This window comes from Bubalus kerabau, chromosome 10, assembly GCF_029407905.1.
Source record: "Bubalus kerabau isolate K-KA32 ecotype Philippines breed swamp buffalo chromosome 10, PCC_UOA_SB_1v2, whole genome shotgun sequence".
Lineage (NCBI taxonomy): Eukaryota > Metazoa > Chordata > Mammalia > Artiodactyla > Bovidae > Bubalus > Bubalus kerabau.
The window spans coordinates 25,189,864-25,214,726 of record NC_073633.1 but is presented as its reverse complement, the minus strand read 5'-3'; the positions used below and the strand labels follow the sequence as shown (position 1 = coordinate 25,214,726).

At 49.9% G+C, this 24,863-nt stretch overlaps 2 protein-coding genes across 9 annotated transcripts; both read left to right on the top strand.

Annotated features, from left to right (window-relative positions):
- Window positions 1-336: 336 nt before the first annotated feature.
- PCK2 (phosphoenolpyruvate carboxykinase 2, mitochondrial) lies at window positions 337-8,550 on the top strand. 3 transcript variants are annotated; one of them, XM_055537016.1, is made up of 10 exons: window positions 337-456; window positions 2,481-2,726; window positions 3,349-3,533; window positions 3,620-3,823; window positions 4,110-4,357; window positions 4,670-4,832; window positions 5,100-5,318; window positions 7,181-7,318; window positions 7,597-7,692; window positions 7,928-8,550. In XM_055537016.1, the coding sequence occupies exons 1-10, from the start codon at window positions 428-430 to the stop codon at window positions 8,380-8,382; spliced, it is 1,983 nt and encodes a 660-aa protein (XP_055392991.1). In that variant the 5' UTR covers window positions 337-427; the 3' UTR covers window positions 8,383-8,550. The 3 variants fall into 3 exon arrangements, with proteins under 3 accessions (XP_055392991.1, XP_055392992.1, XP_055392993.1); XM_055537017.1 differs by having other exon boundaries at window positions 4,170-4,357; window positions 7,928-8,549; XM_055537018.1 differs by lacking the exons at window positions 337-456; window positions 3,349-3,533 and having other exon boundaries at window positions 2,495-2,726; window positions 7,928-8,549.
- A 7,100-nt stretch (window positions 8,551-15,650) lies between these two features.
- On the top strand, window positions 15,651-23,843 carry DCAF11 (DDB1 and CUL4 associated factor 11). 6 transcript variants are annotated; one of them, XM_055537013.1, is made up of 16 exons: window positions 15,651-15,938; window positions 16,230-16,294; window positions 16,583-16,762; window positions 17,648-17,775; window positions 18,008-18,135; window positions 18,410-18,474; window positions 19,063-19,163; window positions 19,400-19,546; window positions 19,753-19,807; window positions 20,165-20,233; window positions 20,576-20,633; window positions 20,732-20,917; window positions 21,278-21,431; window positions 21,844-21,996; window positions 22,801-22,907; window positions 22,998-23,843. In XM_055537013.1, the coding sequence occupies exons 3-16, from the start codon at window positions 16,608-16,610 to the stop codon at window positions 23,130-23,132; spliced, it is 1,641 nt and encodes a 546-aa protein (XP_055392988.1). In that variant the 5' UTR covers window positions 15,651-15,938; window positions 16,230-16,294; window positions 16,583-16,607; the 3' UTR covers window positions 23,133-23,843. The 6 variants fall into 6 exon arrangements, with proteins under 6 accessions (XP_055392988.1, XP_055392987.1, XP_055392985.1 ...); XM_055537012.1 differs by having other exon boundaries at window positions 16,556-16,762; XM_055537010.1 differs by lacking the exon at window positions 16,230-16,294.
- Window positions 23,844-24,863: the final 1,020 nt, after the last annotated feature.

Sequence of the window (24,863 nt, the reverse complement as noted above, 5' to 3'; positions counted from 1 at the left end):
TTCAGCCCCTGGCCTCGCCCCTAGTTCTTGGCTTGTTTGCCACCCAGTGCCTGCCAGTCGCTCTTTCCCAGGAGCAAGAGTCCTCAAAATTACATCATGTGCAGGAGGCGAGGCGGACCGGTGGGGAGGGGCTTCGGGGAGGGGAGCCGAGGAGAGGAACCAATCCTCCAATGGGAGACAAGGGTTTGGGGGCTAGGATGCAGCGGGTGGGGCCGCGGCTGGGCGGACCCGCGGGTAGCCCGGGGGCGGAGAGAGGGTCTCGCCGGCGCTGCTGGGTCCCGCCCCTGCGCCGGCCCGCCTCCTTTTTAAGCGCCTCCCGCCTAGCCTGAGCTCCCGCTCTCGGCGCTGCTCCCTCGTTCCCCGCCTTCCTTATCTCCCCGGCTCCGCTCGGTTCTCGTGGCCACCCCGCAGCCCCAGCGCAGGTGCCATGGCCGCTATGTACCGCCCCGGCCTGCGGTGAGTGATCCCCAGACCGGGGCCGACCCTCACTTTCCGCCGCGCTCGCCCCCTCAGGGCTGCCATATGCGTTGTCCTGCTCGCCCCCCTCGGCCTGGTTTTGCATCCGAGAGGAGGAGGCGGGCAGGTGGCGAGTGTGTCTGGATCTCGTCCTCTCGGGTCGTGCGTCACGCCGGAGATCGGGGCGGCCTCAGCCGCTCCGGGTGTCTCGGTTTCCGTCCCCTCCTCCCTCTCCCTGCTTTGCTGGTCCCTGACCACACCGTCTGTTTCTGCCACTCTCAGAACTTCCTTTCCCCTCCTCTCTCGCCCTCGCGGGGCCCTGTCTCCATATCTCCTCCTTTGCTTGGTACAGATGTAAGTGGTTCCACAGGTTGCAGTGAGGAGAAGTAGGGCCCTGGGGTCAAGGATGCACGAACCCCCTGGGGACTGAGCTCAGAGCTCCCTAAAGAAGGTAGAAGGTAAACAGCCATTCCCCGGCCTCCCCCGGATGGGAACCTGGCGGGGAGCCCTGCACAGCTAGAGGGGTCTGGGGTCTCAAGACGGAGGGAGGCATGGTAGAGGTAGGGACTAAGTTGCCTTCATTCTTACCTAGCTGGCTTCATCCCCTGTCCAGGACGAATCCCCAGGCCCTGCCTGTCTATCAGCTTTCTGTCTTCCCTCTGTAGTCTCCCTTCTCAGCTTTTGTCTCAGAGTCTGAGCCGACCCGCTGTCTGTCCCACAGCTGGTTCCACTAGGCCAGCCATTGTGGGTGGTCTCTGGAGCAGAGAAAAAGGAGAAGGTCCCACTCCAGAGACTGGAGAAGAGCAGGGGGAGCTTCACAGGAGACTCCCGGAGGCAGCCTCCCCACAGAGAGAGGTTCTCCCCAAGGCTGAATGCCTTTAAAATTAATGCTTGGGGAAAACTCTCAGAGGCAGAACAGAACAGGTCCCAGGAGGCTTCCTTCTCTGCCCCTAGGGCCACACTAGGTCTCCACCCTGCCCTGCCCAGTGAAGCCACCCAGCTCCCAGGCACGGCCTGAGTGTCCTCTCTTCCCCAGGCTTCTTCCCTGTGAGTCTGAGCACCCTGGAGTCTAATGCTCCACCCTACCGCCAAAGCTCTAGGCATTTGTGCTCTAGGAAAGAGAGCCAAGGGAGGGACAGGGTCATGCAGTGCTGGGCGTGTGGGGTACAGTTTCTGGTGGGCAAGGCCCGGGCATAGGAGGAGGGTAACTTCCCTTTCTTGGCCTTTGCTCTCTCTGGATCACTCCACCTTGGGTCCAGGCCAATCAGAGCAGAACCTACTTTTCCCTCTCCTAGGGGTGTGAAGGGACAGATTCCAGGGGGCTCTGTTCTAAGAATTGGGGCATGCAGCCCAGCCAGTGATATTCCCTGACAGTCAGCCTTCCACACAGTTTGAAAATACCTACCTACCCAGTGGCAACACTTTATGCAATCCTTGTTGGGCCGCTGGGCAGCCACAGAAACAATGCCTGGAACCCTGAGATCCAATCACCCACTCTTTGTGCAAGGGCCCAAATTGAGAAAACTGGGACTTAACCATGTCACAGACCTGGTCCTCTGCTTGAAGCTTTCACAGTCTTACAGCATGCAAAACTATATTTGAGAATAAAAAGAACACCAGACACATGAAGCTGTCACCTGGGCACAATTTATTGACATTTGGGCCACAGGACACCTGCTCATTTCCAGACATTGACCAGACATAGTAAATCATGGGCATGAGCCAAGCCTACAATAACATCAGCATGCCTAAACATATACTTCCATATTGCCAGACATGTGCCTTTATGCTCATTTGGTGATACCTGTCCCTTGCCAATCAGGAGACACCCTCACTAAGCCTCATAAAGGCCACAAAATACACATGGCCTGAACCCATCTCCTTCACCTAGTCCAACCTCTTTGTGGTGCCTGTACCCAGACGGACTTTAGCTCATCTTTAGAAGCCCAGCCCTCTGTACCCTTGACTTACCCATCTTCCATGAGTACACCTGGCCCATTACCTCTCTGTTTCTTCTCTTGCAGGCTTAGCTGGCACAGGCTGAGCCCCTGGGGTTGGTCGTCACGGTGTAGCATCCAGACGCTGCGAGTCCTCAGCGGAGATCTGGGCCAACTGCCTGCTAAGGTTCGAGACTTTGTGGAGCACAGTGCCCGCCTGTGCCAACCAGAGGGCATCCACATCTGTGATGGGACTGAGGCGGAGAACACTGCCACACTGGCCCTGCTGGAACAGCAGGGACTCATCCGAAAACTCCCGAAGTACAACAATTGGTAAGTCCTGAGCCCAGCAACCTGCGAAATGGGGGCAGCTCCGTGGACGAGGCCACTTTGGGTTTACCGAGACAAAATCCAACTTTAAATAGACCATGCCAATGGAATAAGCAGAATGGAGCTTTGAGGGAAACCATCAGAAATTATTGCGGGTTTTTATGTTAAGTTGATACAAATAAAAGCCTTTACTTTTTTTTTTTTACTTAACAAATTCAGGGAGTTTCTGCCAGGGCAGAGGCCATTAGAGGGCCGGGGGCCAAGGGAACTACCCCTTACATTGGAACAAAATCTTGGGGAGAGAACTTCCCTGGTGGTCCGGTGGTTAAGAATCTGCCTTGCAAAGCAGAGGACGCGAGTTTGATCCCTGATCCAGGAACTAAGATCCCACATGGTGCAGAGCAACTAAGCCCACACACTGCAACTACTGAGCCCATGTGCTTGGCATGCCGCAAACTAAGATCCAAACATTAAAAAAAAAATCTGGGGCAAGAACTGAGATGCAAATGGATGGGAAAAAATAAGGCCATCAGAAGACCTGGAGACAAAGCTGGACATGAAAGAGTGGGTCTGGGGTGAGGGCGGTCTGCTGGCCACTATCTTCTTGATATCCGCTCTCCCCCAGCTGGCTGGCCCGCACAGACCCCAAGGATGTGGCACGAGTAGAGAGCAAGACGGTGATTGTAACTCCTTCTCAACGGGACACGGTGCCCCTCCCGGCTGGTGGGGCCCGTGGGCAGCTGGGCAACTGGATGTCCCCAGCTGAGTTCCAGCAAGCTGTGGATGAGAGGTTTCCAGGCTGCATGCAGGGTAATCAGGGCAGGGACACAGAGGCAGGGGCACTGAAGGTATCAACAGGTTGGAACCCTTCATCCAGGGGGCGTTTTCCTCCATAGGCCGAACCATGTACGTGATTCCGTTCAGCATGGGTCCCGTGGGCTCCCCACTGTCCCGCATCGGAGTGCAGCTCACGGACTCTGCTTACGTGGTGGCAAGCATGCGGATTATGACTCGGCTGGGGACACCTGTGCTCCAGGCCCTGGGAGATGGCGACTTTGTCAAGTGTCTTCACTCTGTGGGCCAACCCTTGACTGGGCAAGGTGAGCACCTGCTCTGCCCAGGGGAGGACACAGAGGCCGGCTTGTACTCAGAGGGAACCCCACATCCTAGCTATCCTGATTAGTGAGATAGTGAAGTCCCATGTTCTAGAGCAGGAGTGGGCTGGGAGTGAGTCTGTGTTGACAAAGTCGTTTGCACAAGATTGAGAAGAATTATCCAAGAATAGGGGCACAGGAGCTGACAGGTGTCATGAGGTAGGAGGTTTTAGCCACCCATTGACACCACCACTGCTCCCAATGTCTTTCCTGCCAACCCCAATCCCTCCAGCCCCTGACACCCTGATGCCTGATGCCCCTGCCAGCAGCCCCATGAATCCATTGTCCCCAGGGGAGCCGGTGAGCCAGTGGCCATGCAATCCAGAGAAAACCCTGATTGGCCACGTGCCTGACCAGCGGGAGATCATCTCCTTCGGCAGCGGCTATGGTGGCAACTCCCTGCTGGGCAAGAAGTGCTTTGCCCTTCGCATCGCCTCTCGGCTGGCCCGGGATGAGGGCTGGCTGGCGGAGCACATGCTGGTGAGGGCCTGGTGAGGATCTGAGGGGAACAGGCCAGGGGCAGGGCCTGACCAGTCAGCCTCAGCCTCGCCTCTCCACTGCCAGACTGGAGGCCAAGGACTCAGCCCAAATGCCCGAAGTTTTGGCCTGAGGCTGCTGACTGTTGGGGGGCTTCCCCTTGCTGCCACCCCAGGCCCCATGGCCAGGCGGTGTACCCAATTAGTGAATAAACCTTGGTCCTCCCTGTCAACCCCTAGCTGTCCTTCCCAAGCAGACCATTCCTGACCTCTGTCTGGTGCTCTCTTCCTTGTCCTCTCTCTCCCCAACTCGCAGATCCTGGGTATCACCAATCCAGCAGGGAAGAAGCGCTATGTGGCAGCCGCCTTCCCCAGTGCTTGTGGCAAGACAAACCTGGCCATGATGCGGCCAGCACTGCCAGGCTGGAAAGTGGAATGTGTGGGGGATGACATTGCCTGGATGAGGTTTGACAGTGATGGTGAGAGGCCCTCAGATCATACTCTGGGTTCTGGTTCGACGCTCCCCTCACTGCTCAGGGTGAACTTTGTCAGTGAGAACATTTTCCTGAACGACCGCCCCACCCCCCCTGCCTCCTGGCAGCCCCCTACCCTGGAGATGCAGAGCCTTTCCCCTCAGATCTAGGGTCTAGCTCAGGGCAGGGAGGAGCTGAGCAAGACCTTCCAAGACGGAGCCTCTCAACTCTTCCTGGTTAGTCCTTCTTTTTTTTCACTTCTCCTCCCAACAGGTCGACTCCGGGCCATCAACCCTGAGAATGGCTTCTTTGGGGTGGCCCCTGGCACCTCTGCCACCACCAATCCCAATGCTATGGCCACAATCCAGAGTAACACCATTTTCACCAACGTGGCTGAGACCAGCGATGGCGGCGTGTACTGGGAGGGCATTGATCAGCCTCTTCCACCTGGCGTCACCGTGACCTCCTGGCTAGGCAAACCCTGGAAACCTGGTATGAGGGGTTAGTCAGACCCGGGGCTCAGCACCTTGTTGATGTAAAGTTTTCCTCAACCTGCAGCCACCTCCCAGGAACTCTGGGAGGCACAGGGAGTTATGAATGTTCTGTTTTCTAACCCTAAGCAAGATCTCAAGTCACATCCCAGCTCCACCAAGCATTGGCTCTGTGGCCTGACTGAGTTGCTAAAACCTCCTGAGCTTCAGGGTCCCCATCACTTGAATGGGGGTAGTTATTACAGTACCTAGCTCATAAGGTGTTGGAGGATTAAATTAAATAATACATGTAAAAGGTTCAACATAGTGCTGAACACATAGTAAATTCTCAATTAATATAAGCTGAATGTTTTTAAAGGGGAAGGGCTGTCTTGGAAATTATTACAGAAAGAATTGGGACTCAAAGCACAATCCATAAAGTTGACCCATTAGGAAGGAGGAAGCCTGCCCCTCCCCTCCCCTGGGTCCCCACCGCCACCCCCCTAAAATAACCATTGTCTAAAGTCAGTATTGTTAACTTTCCCCTGCTCTTCCAACATATTCACCCCAGTCCTTCCAAACGAAGTTAGACCAGCTCTTTAGCCTCTCCTGGAAGCTAGTTTCTCAACCCTGTCATTACTCTCCAGTGCCCTGCCGCCCTCCCCTTCCCCCAGCCCTGCACTCTGGACCTTCAGCTTTTAGTGGCCTTTGGCATTTAGAGAGCCGAGATCTAGGGTTGGGAGCAAAGAAGAGCTTAGCAGGGGAGGGTGGCCTGCGGTCACTGAAGCTTACATTCAAGTTTTCCAGGCTGGCTTAGCAGTCACCCTCTTCATCTAATCATCCTTCATTTTCTCTAACACCATCATTAAGCCCTCCTCAGCCTTCCCACCCAACTGAGAAATCCAAGAAACTTTCATATTTCCCCACAGGCTAGTTGCCCAACCCTTTCATCATCTCTGGATTCAGGGGTATTACTAGGGTGTGTTGTACCAGCTTCAATTCTCAGAATAATACCCTGAGCTAGGTCCTGAACTGGGGATGAAAGTGCCAGAGAGAAGCGTAAGGGATGGTGCTTATATGAGAGTGGAGGCAGGAGCTGGGGCTGGAGCAGGGCAGGGTACACTGGGTCTGTGACTCCCTTGCCCCCCAGGTCTGAGCAGCAACTTCTAGCAGAGAAAGCACTGTGCCCATTCAGGGCCCCCATGATGGGGCTTTATACATATGCCACTGACTTGGTCCCAACTCCTCTCCAGGCATCTGAAGGGGCCTAAAATGGTCTCCTCAGGTTACAACTGTCCAGGTTACGTCCTCAACTGAGTTCTTCAAGCCCTGTCACTCCAGCAGGGTCTAAGCAGACCCAGGGAAATTACCAAAATACTGCTAGCTTTAAAATTAGTTCCTGTTTGCATTTTGATAACTCAGGAAATTCTGTCTTCTGCCATTTGCTGATGGAAAGTCAGTTATCTGAAATACTGACCTGACAGTCTCAGTTTTTGCTTTAGGTTTGAGTGTTTATTTAAATAATAATCTCATAAAAGAAGAGTTTCTGGGGCAAAATTTCTATTATAATTCTACGACAGTATTTAACCCCATTCCCTTGAGCACTGGCCAAGTTCTGTAACTTAGCATAAACGTTAGTATCCTGCTAAACCCCAGTTCCTCTCCCATTCTTTTCTCCCATAACTCAGTTGGCAGCACCATCATGGATAAATAACTTGATCTTCAGGGGAGATGTTCTGGCTCCCTTCTCCCTACCAACCTCCAACTCAAGGTTGCAGGGAGCTGATGAGGCAAAAAGAAATTGTGCAAGAGTGCCTGCAAAGGTATGTGTGTTGGGAGTGGACATGCCCTTGGAAGTGATAGTATTTGTATTTGCTCTGCCAGGTGACAAGGAGCCCTGTGCGCATCCCAACTCTCGCTTTTGTGCCCCGGCTCGCCAGTGCCCCATCATAGACCCCGCCTGGGAGGCCCCAGAGGGAGTCCCCATTGACGCCATCATCTTTGGAGGCCGTAGACCCAAAGGTAAACATCATGCCTTCTGGGTTAAGAGTCAGGCTCTCTATCAGGGCACACCTCCCTCTTGTATTTAAAGCTCAGAGGGCCTCAACCTGGATTGCTAACTACAGCTGTCTGCCTGTAGAGCACCCCCACCTGGAGAATCAAGGTGGAGGGGGGCGGCATGGGGTTTGAAAATCCACAGTGGAGGTCCTAGGAGACAGTAGGAGCTGAGATCACCAGAAGGGATAGAGTGATGGTGCAAAGATAAGGGCTGCCTGTGACCGTGTGCCCTGGTGTCCCAGGAGTCCCCCTGGTATATGAGGCCTTCAACTGGCGCCACGGGGTGTTTGTGGGCAGTGCCATGCGCTCCGAGGCCACTGCAGCAGCTGAACACAAAGGTGAGTGCCCTCCCTGCTTTACTCCTGTGCCCACCTTGCCTCTTCTCTCCCTCCCTGAACCAGACCTTCCTCCTGCCCACCCCTTCCAGGTGTATCTTTTCCCCACTCCCTTCCCCTAGCCCTGCCTTAAGGATATTCTAGTACCACCAACATTCCACAGCTTCCTCCAGCTGGAGGCAGGATACTTTTCTCCAGTAAGAAAGGAGATTCCTTACCATCCTGCTCCCCTCCCCAGGGAAGGTCATCATGCATGACCCATTTGCCATGCGGCCGTTTTTCGGCTACAACTTTGGGCGCTACCTTGAACACTGGCTGAGCATGGACGGGCGCAAGGGGGTCCGGCTGCCCCGCATCTTCCATGTCAACTGGTTCCGGCGTGACGAGGCAGGCCGCTTCCTGTGGCCAGGCTTTGGAGAGAATGCCCGGGTGCTAGACTGGATCTGCCGACGGCTTGACGGGGAGGACAGTGCCCGAGAGACACCCATCGGGCTGGTGCCTAAGGAAGGCGCCTTGGATCTCAGCAGCCTGGGAGCCATAGACACCACCCAGTTGTTCTCCCTCCCCAAGGACTTTTGGCAACAGGAGGTTCATGACATTCGGAGCTATCTGACAGAGCAGGTCAACCAGGATCTGCCCAAGGAAGTGCTGGCTGAGCTGGAGGCCCTGGAGGGACGTGTGCGCAGAATGTGACCTGAGCCTTCAGCTAGCGAGGGGGCACAGCACCCCCTACCCCTCCTCCAACTCCCCTGAAATAAGCCACTAGGCTTGCAGAAACTATGAGCGACTTAACAACACTCATCCTCTGGGTGCTGTGAGATCAGGCCCCAGAGCTTTCCCCACATGCTGCCTAATAATGAAATGTTCATTTATATAACATTTGTGCTGTTTTCATTTCCTGCCTGTCTTCACAGGCTTCCCTTTAACACTAATTTCACAATCTTCTTCCAAGCAGCTGGTGTCCCAGTGCAGCCTGCCCTGGCATGGCCCAGTGGTATAAGGATCTCTCTCACAGGCAGCTCAACCACCAAGCCAGATAAGTAGAAATTGCTGGGAGAAGACAGTATCTACTGGTGTCCTGAGGAATTAAAAAGGAGGGACCTCTGTGAGCTGCTCAGTATAGCCTCCAGGCCTAAAATTCCCAATCTCCCATCAGAGAAGCAGAAGCCTCTATGACCCCACTCCAGTGAAGCAGCTCCACTGTCAGTTCTCAGACCTGTTCTTCCTCCTGCATTACCCTGAAGTTTTGACTCACAAAGTATTCATGAGAGCTGATCCAATATTGAGGCAGCTAACACTTCCGTATGACACTTCTGTGTGATAGGCACTGTTCAGGGGTGACGGCTGAGAGTAACTTCACCCGTGATCTGGATCCACCTGAGTGAATGTATAAACTGAATGGGTACGATGGAAGTTGTACCCACAAAATGAGGACAAATATTCACAAAATAACTGAAAATTCCTCAGAAGAAAACCTTGGAGGAGGAAACACCAAATTTTTTTAATAGAAAACAGCCAATAACGAGTTATAATGTGTAAAGAGCAAAAAGGAATCTAAAGTCAGAGTGGATTACATGCTAAAACACAGCAATGGAGTCCATGGCACTAAAATAGATTTTAAACTGCACTAACAGATATTAAAACTTCATAAACAGCATGTGATAACTGAAACAATATGATCAGAGGTAGCATAGTAGAGATGTTAGGCACACAGTAGACTCAGGCCAGGGGTGCCTCTCAGTTTCTTCAGCTATAAAATGGGTATGTGCCTACATCTGACAGTGTTGTTTGGGTTAAGAGTCAGTGAAGCCAGGCACTCATAACTATGCCTGACAAGGAATAACCATTGACTATATGTTAGCTGTCCTCACCTTTTCACTCTATATGGATTAGAGTGGGCCCCGTAGGCATGTTATACTCTGCTGACCTGACAGTTTAAGAGGCAAGTGAGCAATGTAAATACAATTTAGAGGAGAAAGAAAATAGGTTGGAAATAAAGTCCTTCCTGGAAAGAGGCAGGGAACTGGGATTCCAGGCACCTTTCTGATACCATACCTAAATGCACAGGAATAGGAAGGTGTTAGCCTTAAAAATTACTCTAGAGATTTCCCTGGAAATCCAGTGGCTGTCAGAGAACTAAGATCCCACATGCTGCATGGCAAGGTCAAAAAAACGTTTTTTTTTTGTTTGTTTCTCCAAAGAAGACATACAGCTGGCCAACAGGAACATGAAAAAATCTCAGCTTCTCTATTAGAGAAATGCAATGAGATATTGCCTCATACTGGTCAGAATGGCCATCATCAAAGTCTACAAATAAATGCTGGAGAGGGTGTGGAGAAAAGGGAACTCTCCTACACTGTCGGTGAGAATGTAAACTGGTGCAGCCACTATGGAGAACACCATGGAAGGTCCTTAAAAAACTAAAGTCAGAGTTGCCATATGATCCAGCAATCCCACTCCTGGGCACATATCCAGAGAAAACTAGAATTTGAAGATACACGCACCCTGGTGTTCACTGCAGCACTATTTACAATAGCCAAAACGTGGACAGAACCTAAATGTCCATCAACAGATGAATGGATAAAGATGTGGTATATATACACAGTGGAATATTAACCACAGAAAAGAATAAAATAATGCCATTTGCAGAAACACAGATGAACTTGGGAGATTATCATATTAAGTGAAGTAAGCCAGACAGAGAAGACAAATATATATCACTTACATATTAAGTCTGAAAAGGTACAAGTGAGCTTATTCACAAAACAGAAATAGACCCACACAGAGAAAACAAACTTATGGTTACCATAGCAGAGGGTAGGAGGGAGGGATACGTTAGGAGAATGGAATTAACATATACACACTACTATATATAAAATATAGATAGCAAACAAGGACCTACTGTATAGCACAGGGAACTATATTTTGTAATAACCTATAAAAGAAACTAATCTGAAAAAGAATACATATACACACACACACATATGTATCTGAATCACTGTGCTGTACACCTGAAACGAACACAACTATACCTCAATTTTTTAAATTTAAAAAAATAAACAGCCTGAACAAGCCCCCATTTAAAAAAAAAAGATTTTGCCAATTAGAACAAAATTGCATGCCCTGCAGCTCCAGATAAATGATAAAATATAGTTAACACATTTTATTAAACTTTTTATTTTAAACTAAAACACAGATTTAGAAAACCGTACAAAATAAAAGTATAGCTTAATAAACTAAATCGAACCTTGAAGTCATTACCCAGAAAAATAGAACTTTGCCAAACACTAAAACTTTGCCACCATCACCACCATGTTCCTCATCTTCACAGTCCCTCCTTCCTGGTGTAAATTGACACCATGGTTCGTGATAATCACATCCTTGCTTTTTTTTCCTGTATTACCTAAATCCAGAACCCTAGACATTATAGCCTAACCTAATCCATTAAAACAAAACAAAACAAAACAAAAACCTGTATACCTTTTATCTCTCTTTCAATCTACAGGTTACCCCTCTACTCTTTTCTTCAATTTAACCATTTAAGAATCCAGGCCTAGATGTTCATCGCCTAGATTCATTCATTTGTTACAGATTTCAGAAAAGCTCTCCTCAAACTCTGTCATAATCTTTGGAATTCCGTTACAAAGGGACATTCCTTTTATTTTCTGTTTTCATTACCCTGAGGCACAGTTTATACAGGTACAGCAAGATAACTGCTTGATTCTTTTCCTTAATTTACCATCTTCAATATAATGTTTTTGGGACTTTTCTGGTGGTCCTGCTACTGCTGCTGATAAGTCGCTTCAGTCGTGTCCAACTCTGTGCGACCCCATAGATGGCAGCCCACCAGGCTCCCCCGTCCCTGGGATTCTCCAGGCAAGAACACTGGAGTGGGTTGCCATTTCCTTCTCCATTCTGGTGGTCCAGTGAGTGGCTAAGACTCTGAGCTCCCAATGCCGCAGTCCCAATTTCTAGTCAAGGAACTAGATCCCTCATGCCACAACCAAAGACCCCATGGTCCACAACTAGAACCTGGCACAAATAAATGTTTTAGTTATTTAAAAAATAATAATAATTATTTGGTTTCATATCATCCTTCAAACAGGAGACCAGGTTGGTTTTTTTTTTTGTGACCAATTAGTTACACACACACACACCCATTATGAACTCAAGGATTTAAACATACTTAACGTTTATTAAGTTATCCTTATAATGCTCAAATTATCCCATCTTTGGCCATAGGCTTGGCTCCTGAGTCCTTTTGACTTTACCCTGATAATGTTTACTGGCTTCTTTACTATCTGGTATGGTAAGTTCCATGCTTTCCTTGTACATCTTCTACCCTAGACCCGGCGCTAGAGGTAAAGAACCCACCTGCCAATGCAGGACACATAAGAGACACACATTTGATCCCTGGGTTGGGAAGATTCCCTGGAGAAAGACATGGCAACCCAGTCCAGTATTCTTGCCTGCAGAAGCCCACGGACAGAGGCTGGCAGACTACATTGTAAAAGGTCGCAAAGAGTCAGACAGGACTGAGCACGCACACATGCACCCCAGACCTACCCCGAGCTCTGGTTTCCTTCATGGGAAATGGTATTTTAAGATTTAAGTGGTAGGAGTGTTTATTGCTACTAGATTGTTTCTAGATCTTTTCAGTGGATAAGGATAGGAAAATCACCTCGAGTTCAAACTGATAGTTCCTATTCAAACTCAGAGCTAAAGGGTTTTTAAATTCTATATCACATTTGTACCTCCTACCCGCCACACAAAAAATTCTGGTTCCCAAGGACACAAAAGTATTAAAAATCCCGTAATTACTCAATTGCTTTATAGTCAACACACTTTTAAGTCCTGGGTAAACCAGCATACTTCCCCCTTTCCTTCTACATTGAGTGTGCTATAAGAGGAGAATGTATAAACACACGTCATCCATCACTTCAGAAGACAAAACGTTCCTTTGTGTTGCCCACGTGTTCCTTTGTAGCTGGACATGTGTTCCAGGAACTCTGTGCCTTTACCAGGCTGGGATTGGGGAGAGGGAGGACAAAGGTAGCCAGAGAAAAATTTGCTTTCCTTCTCTCCTCTCAAGCCCAGCCCGCCCCCTGGTGGACATGCTAATGAGCAGGAAATGCCCAAAGCAGGTCAGACAGGAAGTCAACTAGCTGACATTTACAGGGCAATCACTAGAACCAGTCCTAAAATGGGTGCTAACTAGAAAACCTCTCTGTTGCTTTAAGTGTAGGTGGGGAGAGTGGAGACTGCCCAAACGAAAAGCACTTACAATTTGTCACCAAGCAACGTGCCAAATTTCAAATTCATGAGAGGAAGGGCCAATAAAGTTTATCAAAATGACTTAAAATTATTTTTTAAAGAAACAGCATTTTCTTTCAATGAAACACACAGTACATCCTAACATATAAATGCTCATATACATTTTTTAATTATTGTCACAAGTGATATAATCAAGTTCATAGGCTTAAAAATCTTCTACATACAAAAGTCAATCGATGCATCGAGATGAAATCTTACACTCTTCAGCATTTGATGTCAAGACTCATTTTGGCCATAAAACCTCAGATTTTTCTTTTTAACATTTACTGTGACTTTAAAATGTTTTATTCAATAACACACAAGTTCCATCTTTCAAAGATTTGAGTATAGATTTTGTTCGGCTTTAAACTGCATTTGTAAATTAAAACAGATTTGTAAGCTAAGGAGGAGAAGAGGAAAGAGGTCATTTTTAAATGAGTTAAGAAGATGAGTTTAACAGAAGTTTTTGTTTGCTGTGGACCTCAAGTGGCTGAACTGTGTTAACCATAATGATTTGTTCATACTGTATCTTTGTCATATTAGTTCATGCAAGGCTTTCTCTACTATTTGTCTAATAATAAGCCTGGGTATTTTTATACTTTTTAAATGCAGAATTTAAACATATTGTTTTTGCATCCACCACATGTCACCAGAAGAACTACCACCTTTTTGAAACCTAAAAATGTAACTTGCACAATTTCCCACAGCATAATAATAGAAGAGTACATCATTTTAATGGCTACCTGGCATTTTTGTGTCTACCATATGAACCATAATTTATTTAACCAGTCCTATCCTGTAGCAGTGTGCTTGATCTATATTGTTTCCAGTGTTTTACTACAATCCATAATTGCTCTCCTGAACATAAACATTTATGCTAAACTTGGCGTATAGACTAGGGCTAGCTTCCTAGAAGTGACACTACTGGGTCATGAGAAAGGGAGTCTGATTGGTAGAGACGAAGTTTCCCCCAGACAAGAAATTCAGGGAAGGTGCAGAGAGGAGAAAGGAGTAAGGACTTTATGGCCATATTTGCTTGGCAGAAATAACAAAAAAAAATGACAAGAGGGGGACAGATCGCAGCACTTCTAAGTGTAAAAAAAAAGCCAAGCAGGCTTGGAAGTTTGTATTTGAAACAAACACTAATGAACCAGTTGCAGGTTCTTAAGAACTAAAGGCTATTAAAGAAGAATACTTCCAGAGATCAACTAACCGGGAGAGGCGTGAAACAATGAAAATTTGATGTTGGGTGATGACTCTAAAAACCATAGGACTTGAATAACTGAATTTAAAGGGCAAAGAGAAGGGAAAGGTCATTTTGGAAAAGGATTCCAAATTTTCCAGGCTGGACAACCCAGAAACCACAGAATCCTAAGATTCTCTGATGATGACTCAAGACAGTGAAGAAAGGAATGGCATTTCATGGACAGAGGAGCCTGGCAGGCTACAGTCCATGGGGTCACAGAGGGTAGTAACACTTTCGCTTATATTATTTTAGAATTTATTTATAAATATATATATAATATTTACTGAGACAATAAACACTATAGGACAGATAGTAAGTAACCTGGCAATAGGAGATGGCTGACTGGCAGAACAGGCTACTTAATTAGTAGATCCCAGAGCAAGAGAAAATTGTGGGGCACTTACTCAAAAAATTTTTTAAACATTTCAAAGGGTGATAGCAGAATATTAAACCAAGGGTGGGCCCAAGAAGCCGGCCCTGGTGATCAGGTGATAAGCACCGATCTGGCGGTCTAGAAACCAGGAGGCATCACCCAAACGACTAACCACACCTTCGCCCTCCCAGAGAGAATCTGCCCAGGGAAACTAAGGGTCCCCACTCCCCTACCTGCCCCGAGGCGGCACTGGGAGGGGGACAGATGACAACACTTCTAAGAGAGTGCTGCCTGGGGTTGCTGAGGTGCACCTCGGACCCCGGATCTACGCGCCGGGCACGGACAATCAACACTCCCCTCACAGACACACACACCCAACCCCAGCGAGGGCAAGGATCCCAAAATACACAAGTCGTGGCCTTGGACTTAGCCGAGTTACTCATAAACCCGGAGGACGGGGGTAAGAGGTGCCGCGCGCCGGAGGCACCCGAAAGACAGAAGGTCTAAGGAAAGTCCGCAAATCCCAGAGGGCCCAGGGGGCGGCTGAGGGGAACAGACGAAAAGTAAAGGCCAAAGGAGACCCGCGTCCGTGTTAGGGAACGTCAGCAAAGACCGACAGGGTTCACCTAAAAAGTTGCCAAAGCTGCTAACAGGTCTAGAAACGGCAAACCCTACAAGAACAAGGCTTCCGGAAGCTAAGTCCGGAAGGGAGGGTGTGAGGGCCTATGACGTGAACACGCCCCAAATGTGCCCGGCACCCCTTAGGGCAGGGACGGCAGTAGCTGCAGTCGGCGAAAAGAGAAAGGCTAGAGCCGAAAGAGGAAAAGGGAAGGAAAGAGTAGGTCCTTAGAGGTCGTCTGAAAAGTGCGAAGCCAAACTAACCCAAGGGACCGACAGCAAATTGTATCCCTTGCTAAGACACCTCACGGAAGCACGCCAACGTCTTTTGTAAGCCCCGCCCCTCGCCCATCTAGTCTAGTTCCGTGGTCTCATATTCAGGAAGCAGCCGGTTCCCTACATACTCCTCCCACGAGAAGCGGTCGCCCCTACTGGGTCGCGCGCTTTCTCCTCCCCTCAAACCCCTCGCGCACTTTCTCCCGCCCGTCTGTCAATCACCGCGCTCAGCTGTCCAGTAAGCTGGCCAAGAGGGCTGGGCCGTCAGGGCTGTCGCGTGACGTCCGTAATCCGCCGGTCGCGGAGCGGGGAGATGCGTGACGAAGGCGGCGCGTGACGGAGAAGCGGTTAGCCGACGCTGCGGCGGCAGTCCGTGTAAACAAGGCCTCGCGCCGCTGCTGGTCCTGCGACTGCTTCTCGCTGGTGGGTGGTCTCGCGCGTGGCGGTAACCGCAAGCTATGTGGGAGGTGCTTCTCGACTTCCTCCCTGCCTGCCCCCGCTTAGCGTACACACCCCCGGAACACCACGTGGGCGTGAGGCAAAGGAGGGGGGGGTGTTAGGCCGAATTTTAACCTCATTGGTTGTTGCTGCCACCGGCTTTCGCAAGGGAGTGCTCTAATTGGCCGGTAAGGGGGGCGTCGAGGGGGTCTCTGAGTTCTAAGGCTTCTGATTGGCTAGATGGGTAAGCTAATGAGGCGCCTTTCCTTCCGCGAGGTGTTTTGATTGGTTCGCCAGAGAGGTTACCTGGGAATCCACCCCCACCCCAGGGACTTTGATAGGTGAGTTTGAGGTGGAAAACTGAGAAATTCCTGTTCAAAGGATTTTCTCTAGTGAGCTAGGGTCACGCCCTAGGTTTCACTCTGCTTATTTTGCTTCACAGGATTGGGAAAGGTTTGTGTTCCCGAAGCCTTGGGAGTTGTTACAGGCTGAGGAGAAGGGATCTCAATACCTAGGAAGGGTCGCCCCCCTAGAGATAGCTACTGTCGATCTCAGGAAACTCTGGTGTTTCTAGAGCAGGCTTTGCTTTCACCAAACCCAAGGAGGTGACAAGTGGAGTCCCCGCACAGGACTTAAGGATGCTGTGACCAGAAGATGGGATCACGGAACAGTAGCAGCGCAGGAACTGGGTCTGGAGACCCCTCCGAGGGCTTGCCCCGAAGAGGGGCTGGCCTGCGAAGGAGTGAAGAGGAGGAAGAGGAGGATGAAGATGTGGATCTGGCCCAGGTACTGGCCTATCTCCTACGCAGGTAACTTACCTCTTGGTGTGTCCCCACCAGGCGCCACCACAGTCCCTTGATACCAGCTCCCGTCGGGGAAGTTACAGAGAACAAGGAATGGGATCAGCCCAGGACAGCTGTTCTGTTTGAGCAGAAGAGCCTTCTCTGCTGGACACTGGCAGCACCCCCCTAGGCAGGGTCAACAGGATGATTTGCTTTTGTGTTGAGGGGACTATTCAAGGGAGTCTAGCTATGACTACATACATGTAACCTATTTTCCAAGTAAAAGAAAAAAGAGGGAGGGGTGTCCTGGTGGGAAGGAAGTGCTACAAGGGGTGAAGAAAAGAGTTGGGGATGTGGGTGTTGAATTTAAGTGAAGTCATTGACACATGATATGAGGCCATGTGGATTTACTTGAAAAACAAGTTTAAATTAACCTAACTCTAATCATGTTCCTGAAGAAAGAATGCTTTGAGGGAAGTGACCACCAGCAATTGACTGGAAAGGGGGTGCAACTGGCTTTGGTTCTTAGCTATGGCTCCTTGAGGGAGAAGACAGGCTTGAGAATCCCTTCAGAAAACCATGTCCTATGCTAGACTCCTTGGGCAGAGACTCAGAAGGAAATGCTCTCAGAATTTCTAACTCTCTGGGAAGTCAACTCAGTAGATCAGTCAACATCCATGCAATGCTGGGGTTTTCTACTCCTCTTGTAAGAGTGAAAATTAGCCTCCTGGTGTGTCTTATAGGAGACAAAATAACAGCCACGGTCTAGTCAGCCTCAAACCTCAACATGGGAACAGTACAGGGGTTTGAGGACAAGGTGGTCTATGAACTACATAACCATTGACTCTGAATTTGGTTGGTCTGGGGAAGGGATCCTCCCCTTTATCATGGGGGGTGGGGCTGTCTCCACAGAGGCCAAGTGAGGTTGGTGCAGGGAGGAGGTGCAGCAAATTTGCAGCTCATCCAGGCCCTCTCGGACTCAGAGGAAGAGCATGACAGTGCCTGGGATGGTCGTCTTGGAGACAGATACAATCCACCGGGTAAGAGGAAAGGCAGACAGAGACCCTAATATCAAAGGATTTCCACTACAAAACTTTAAAAAAAATTAATTTCGGCAAAAATTGAAAGAAAAAGATGAGATAATTCAGGGAATGAGGGAGTCTTTGCAGCCCCAGTATATTCAGCCACATTGAGAAGGCTGAGCACAGCCTTGCTAACTGTCCGCTGGGGCTGGAAAAGACCTAGGATGAAACTTCTCTTCGGTGCTCACAGTGGATGCAACCCCTGACACCCGGGAGCTGGAATGCAGTGAGATCAAGACACAAGTGGAATTGGCCACGGGGCGGCTGGGGCTTAGGCGGGCAGCCCGGGAGCTCAGCTTTCCTCAAATGCTGCACCAGGTAAGCCTCTCCTCATCCAGCCAGTCTAGCAGCAGGACTATCAGTGCAGCCAGAAGCCACAATCCCAGAGAAGAGGGAAGTAAACTTTCCAAGGAAGCCTCAAGTGCTGGGGCTGGAGAGCTCTCAACCAGCCTGAGTGGGCATTTGGTGGGACATATTACTGTGTGCTGGGTTCGTTCCTGTAGCAAGAGCAATATTTTTGGAGGACGGGGCTTGGTGTGGCTGAGGTGGCCCTCTGTTTCCTCTAGCAATATTCCCCAATCCCTTCCTTTAGAGAGAACGGGGCCTCTGCCACCAGGGAAGCTTCTCCCTTGGAGAACGGTCTCGAGTGATGTCTCAGTGAGTATGGGGCTTGGTGGAGAGATTCCAAGGGCCAGATAAGTCTAAACTTTCTTAAACTTTGAAAGGATGAGTGTTAAAGGATTCTCAGGTGGAGAAGGAAATGGCAACCCACTCCAGTACCCTTGCTTGGGAAATCCCATGAGTCTAGTGTGCAACTGTCCATGGAGTACAACAGGGCTGGACATGGCTTAGTGACTAAAAAACAAATGGCAATTCTAGCCAATGTGTGAGAACAAACACTTGGAAGGAATTGGGGGTTGGGGCTGAAACCAAAATCCTATTGTTTACAGATGCGAATGTCTATTTAGAAAAACCAAAATAAACTGCAAGCAAATATTTAAACTAAAAAAAAAAGGATTCTCAGGGATATTAAAGTTAGGTTATGTGGGGTTGAGGCTTTGAGGGTGAGCAAAGTGGAAAAGTATAGCAATTGAGAGGATGATAGAATGAATCAAAGACAAAGGCTTATACCCAAAGCCGGGAAGAATGCCCCTGTATTCACATCCAGCTCTGTTAGGATGCTGCTAACTGGGACAGGAGCCATCCTGAGCTCCTCTTACCCTCACTTTCTTTCTGCTTCCCCAGCTTCTTGCCCAATGATCTGGGCTTCACCGATACCTACTCTCAGAAGGCTTTCTGTGGCATCTACAGCAAAGATGGTCAAATCTTCATGTCTGCCTGTCAAGGTACCATACCCTAGTCCTACCAACTGCCTTAGAACAAGAGATGTTCCTCTGACTGATGCTAGAAAGCCCCAGATCCAGGGAGCTCAGACCCTGGCTTAAGGATGCTTAGCTAGAACACATGTTTTGTCCCATGATCAAGGGAAGATTCCACAGATCAGTGGTGAGTGAGAGAGGTCTGATATAGGGAGGATTCCAGGAGGCTGTTTTCTAATTCTGCCTGATCGCCACTCACACAGACCAGACAATCCGACTATATGACTGCCGGTATGGCCGCTTTCGTAAATTCAAGAGCATCAAAGCCCGGGATGTCGGCTGGAGCGTCTTGGATGTGGCCTTCACCCCTGATGGGAATCATTTCCTTTACTCCAGCTGGTCTGATTACAGTGAGTGTGCCCCAGACCTCCATGGTCTCTCCAGCTGGGGACCTGAGGTCTCCAAACACCCATCTCCTCCGTGCCATGACTCCATGCCTTTTCCTGGACAAATTACTCCCCGGGTCCAACTTCCTTCCCATTTGTTCTGTCTCTTTCCTGGCTCTACCCTCCTTACCTCAGCCCTGAAAGATTCTTGTTTCTCTTCCTTCTCTTAGTTCATATCTGCAACATCTACGGGGAGGGAGACACACACACTGCCCTGGATCTAAGGTACTGGCTTCCCTTCCTGATCAGACTCATCAGAAACTACTCAAGAAAGGCTCTCTAGGAGCACACCTCTTGAACTGGAACTCCTGCTTAGAGGGGAAAGTACACTGCTTGCAAGTTTCTCTGTGTGGACTTTATGGAGGGAACCACCCAGCCTGTCAGCCAGAGGACCAGGAGCAAATAGATGGCTGCAGGATTCTTCTTGGTTCCTCACTGAGGTGCCCCACATTCTGGCATGTGTGCTGGCGGGATTTCTTTTCCCCTCAGCAGTGTGCCTCACAGCCCCTGTCACATTCTGTGTGGATTAACCAGGGCTAAAGGGGAGTTCACTTAATGCAGCTCCTCCTCATCTCTTTTCAGGCCAGATGAACGTCGCTTTGCTGTGTTCTCCATCGCTGTCTCCTCAGATGGACGAGAAGTGCTAGGAGGGTGAGTGTTTGTGGGGATGCCTCCAGAACTTAATGAGATAGAAATTCTCCCAGAAACGGGCTCTACCATTACAGAGACTACAGCAGATACCCGTACCCAGGCAGCTGTGGAGAACAACCAGGGCTTCTCCAGGGCCAAGATTTATGAGTGGCTTTACTTCTCAAGCACCATTTCTCCAGCACGAGATGGGAGGTCACAGCTAACTCTTCTCCCACCTCCTGTATAAGAAGACACAAGGGCTTGCCCCTTAGTGGGACTTCGAGACACAGTATCTCCAGAGCACACGTAGCATGGGTCCTCTCGGTCCTGGCTCCAAAGCCCTCTTTATCCCTTCCCCTTCAGGGCCAATGATGGCTGCCTGTACGTCTTTGATCGAGAACAGAACCGGCGGACCCTTCAGGTATTGCCCCCGAGATTTCAAGCCTCTGCCTCCCAGTCCTTGGCTTGTTGGAAGACCTAGAAAGAGGTTGTAAACATCCTGGCCCCTTTCTCCCCTAGATTGAGTCCCATGAGGATGATGTGAATGCGGTGGCCTTTGCTGATGTCAGCTCCCAAATCCTGTTCTCCGGGGGTGACGATGCCATCTGCAAAGTGTGGGATCGACGCACCATGAGGGAAGATGACCCCAAGCCTGTGGGTGCGCTCGCCGGGCATCAGGACGGCATCACTTTCATTGACAGTAAGGTGGGTGCAGAGGCAGGACCGCACAGCCAGGCGACTGAGTTGTGGTATCAAAGCAAACAGGTGTGGCAACTCGCCAAGCTCCTCCTTTAGCCATGTTTGCAAGATCAGCACCATTCCACAAGGAGCAGGGCTTTCTGTACAAGAAAAGTAGAAGACAATCTGATCCAAGGTAGAACAGGAGCCAGCCAGTGTGCTGGACAAAGAAGGGGAAACCTAGCCAGGGTGTGTGGCCCGTGGTAGAAAACCAATGGTGAGGCCCACCTGGGTGAAGAAAGAGGCGACCAAAGAGCAGCCTGCATTCATACCCCTCAACTGAGAGAAGGGGGCTCTGATCCTCCTTATCCATCCTGGGATTCACAGGGTGATGCCCGATATCTCATCTCCAACTCCAAAGACCAGACCATCAAGCTCTGGGATATCCGACGTTTTTCTAGCCGGGAAGGCATGGAAGCCTCTCGCCAGGCTGCCACACAGCAAAACTGGGACTACCGCTGGCAGCAGGTACCCAAAAAAGGTGAGAGCGGTAGAACCTGAGATCTGGAGAGTGAAGAGTCAGGAGTGGTAGTTAAAATATTTAACCTGTGGTAAGGCCCAGCATGGGCATGGTGGATGAAGCTGGGACCCCTCTCCTGACTCCCCCTTGCCAGGCATTAACTCTTTGTTTGCTGAACCAAGGGAAAGTCAGGGGTTACCAATGTGGGAACTGGGGATCACTCACTCCAAGCCAATGGATACCAAAGTACTGCAGCATCTTGACAATCAGCAGAGCCATACTGGCGTATATCCGCTGACTGTTTGGTGGGGAAAGAGACACCAGTTGGGGACTGGAAAGATGACTGTCTGTGAGCATCAGTGTTTGCTGAGGACAGGTGATACAGGAGAATCCAGACTCCCTAACCCCAGGTTTGCCCTGCATCCCTCCCCAGCCTGGCGGAAGCTGAAGCTCCCAGGGGACAGCTCCTTGATGACCTACCGGGGCCACGGGGTGCTGCACACCCTCATCCGCTGCCGATTCTCCCCCACCCACAGCACCGGCCAGCAGTTCATCTACAGTGGCTGCTCCACTGGCAAAGTGGTCGGTAAGGACTGTCAGACCAGGGAGCCTCAGGAAGGGCAGGAACGTTGCCCTGGCATTCTACCTGTAACCACCAGTGAGCACCTTAAGAAATCCAGTGAGAGCTATAATGAAAGTTCATTTAGCCTGAAGCGGGGCGGCTGAAACAGAGAAAGAGAAAACATTCTATTCATTAGCATTTTAAATTAAGAAAGGAACACAGAATTCTAGTCAGTAAATATACTAGATCACCAAAAATATACACGGTTCTGTTTTTTAATCAGTCAGGGAAGAGATTACAGATGAAAGGTAGGAGGGAACAGAGACAGAAAGACACAAAAAGCAGCAAGTCGTAAAGGATGCACAGCCACTGAAGCAGGAGGAATGCATGAAAAGAAACACAGACACAGATGGATGGAGCTGAAGATAGACCTAGGGAGGTGCTGAGATGAAGGCCCATCCAGGGAGAGAGGAAGGCGCACCCGAGTCCAGAAGAGGAGCAGCAGGTTCACAAGTCTATGGAGACAGGCCCGTGTTCACCTTCGTGGTGTCTCCCATATCTTGTGAGCTTTCAAAAAAATTGCTGCTTTAAAGCCACATTTCATTTTCTTAACTGTTGACCCTGTAACAGTTAGCTAAGGGCCAGAGATAACCAAGCTCTGCTAGATCATACTCTCAACCTGAGGTAGGGAAAAGAAACTAACAGCATCCCCAGATGTGGGCTTTGTTCCTCTGGGAAGGTGGGAGGTTGCCTGAGAGGCAGGCAGAGATGAGGGATGGCTGGAAGGTCTTCTGGCTGCCCTTCTCCACTCTGGCCTTCCCCGGACAGTGTACGACCTCCTCAGTGGCCACATCGTGAAGAAGCTGACCACCCACAAGGCCTGTGTGCGTGACGTCAGCTGGCACCCCTTTGAGGAGAAGATTGTCAGCAGTTCGGTGAGGATGCTAGAGTGAGGGTGGCCAGTGTGTGTCCGGGACCGGGTGAGGGCAGCGTCCCCTGACTGCTTGCCACCTTCTACCCTGCAGTGGGACGGGAATCTGCGTCTGTGGCAGTACCGCCAGGCTGAGTACTTCCAGGATGACATGCCAGAGTCGGAGGAGCGCCCCAGCACCCCTGCCCCAATGTCCCACCCCGCTACAGCCTTTTCCTCGCCCCAGTAGATCTGACCTCCAGGCCCACTCATGGGTGAGCCTCTTCACCAGCTCTCCACCTTCTCCTCCCTTTCTCCCCTATGGGGGAATCTTTGGGGACTCACTAGCACTGGCTGGGGAGAAACAGAAGCCCAGGCTTTGGGCCCCTAGCTGACCCCTGGGAGATCCTCCCCTTGGGGTAGTGTGGTCCTCTCACATGCTCACACCCAATCATCTTGGACCTCTGTCTCTGGCCGGGGTCTGGCAGGACTGCCATTATCTGATCAGCAGGAGAACTGTGCTGAGTGTTTTTAATCATGTTTGGATGTTAAGTGTTAGCTCCTAGAGTAGATGCCTGGGGCCAGGTCTGAACTGTGCCATCAGCAAGGCCCATTGCCCAGGCCTTCACATTGAGGATTAGACTGGTCAGTCCGAGGGCCAGGAGTGCTGGCCTTTGTTCCAGAGGTCCTAATGGCTAGAGCTCTAGCCCCTCAGGGAGAGGGGGATGGATAAGCACCCTCCCACGGCAGGAATTATGTCTTCTCTCTCATGCGTCTGGGTCTTTGGGGTGGGCAGGCTATGGTGTGAGAGGCTGTGTGTGGCCCCACACAGGGCAGGTCCTCCCCCTCCCAGAATGTTCCATCATGCCAGAGGCCAGCAGCTTCAAGGAGGGATGTTGAAGTAGGACTCCTTTGTCCTATCACTGGCTTTGGCTCCCTCAATAAACTCTGTGGGAACCTGGCTCAGCATCCGCCTCTCTCTCTCTTTATCCTATTGAAGATCTTTTATCCTCTCACTTTAAGAAAATGGTTTCAGCAAAGCTTTCAGATATGTTCCTCTGTTAGAGAAATCACTGCTTTGATGCCCGAAGATGAAGGGGAATACCAAAATCATTTGTTAACTGAGCTTTGCAACAGGGAGTCCCTCACCGACCTCAGAAACTTCTCAGCAAATGGAAATTGAGATAATAGGAAGGAAACACGTTTTAGATGAGAACCCAGAACACCCACGTCAGCTCTGCCCTGGAGCTGGTCCAGTCTATGGAAAGAAGTAGCCCAGAGCCAGAGATCACCTGCTGGACACTGATGGCAGGCCCCATCTGGGCACTTCACACTCAGGACCTCACCCATTCTCACAGCACCCTTTTTTCCAGGTGAGGAAATGGAGGCAGGCAGAGGTCAGCCACCATGCCTCAGGGGAGACCATGGTGTGGACAATAGGGGAGCAGCTTGGCCTGACCTTCCCCATTATCTCTAAGGCAGTTCTGGAACCAGAATGCACACCTCCAAGGGGTTTTAGAGACACAGCAAGGGGTTAAGAGATGTACCTGTTCAACAGCAAAACACTTTTAAAAGAATAAATTGTCCAGATGCTTGGCCTCCAGGTGATCTCTTTCCTCCAATTGATCTGCCTGCATGAAACCATCACATGGATCTTGCCTACTGGCTTCTTTCATTCCCCCCTCTGCCTCTTCTCCAAGGAGGGACTCCCTGTTGCAAAGCTTAGTTAACAAATGATACCTATCTCTACCCCCTAACACCCAGAGATGCCACCCATCTCACCCAGAACTGTTTTACCTCCAGGATGCTAGAAGGAGATGCCAACTAAAATGATTAGTGTTCTCAAATCCTCATTCAATCAAGGCCCCAAGGGCCATCTATTCTCATTAAGAGATGCATTTCCGATACAATCTTATTGTATTATTATCAAACTCTGTGAAAGGTTTGTTGTACAAATAATATATTTTGTGCTACTAACAAT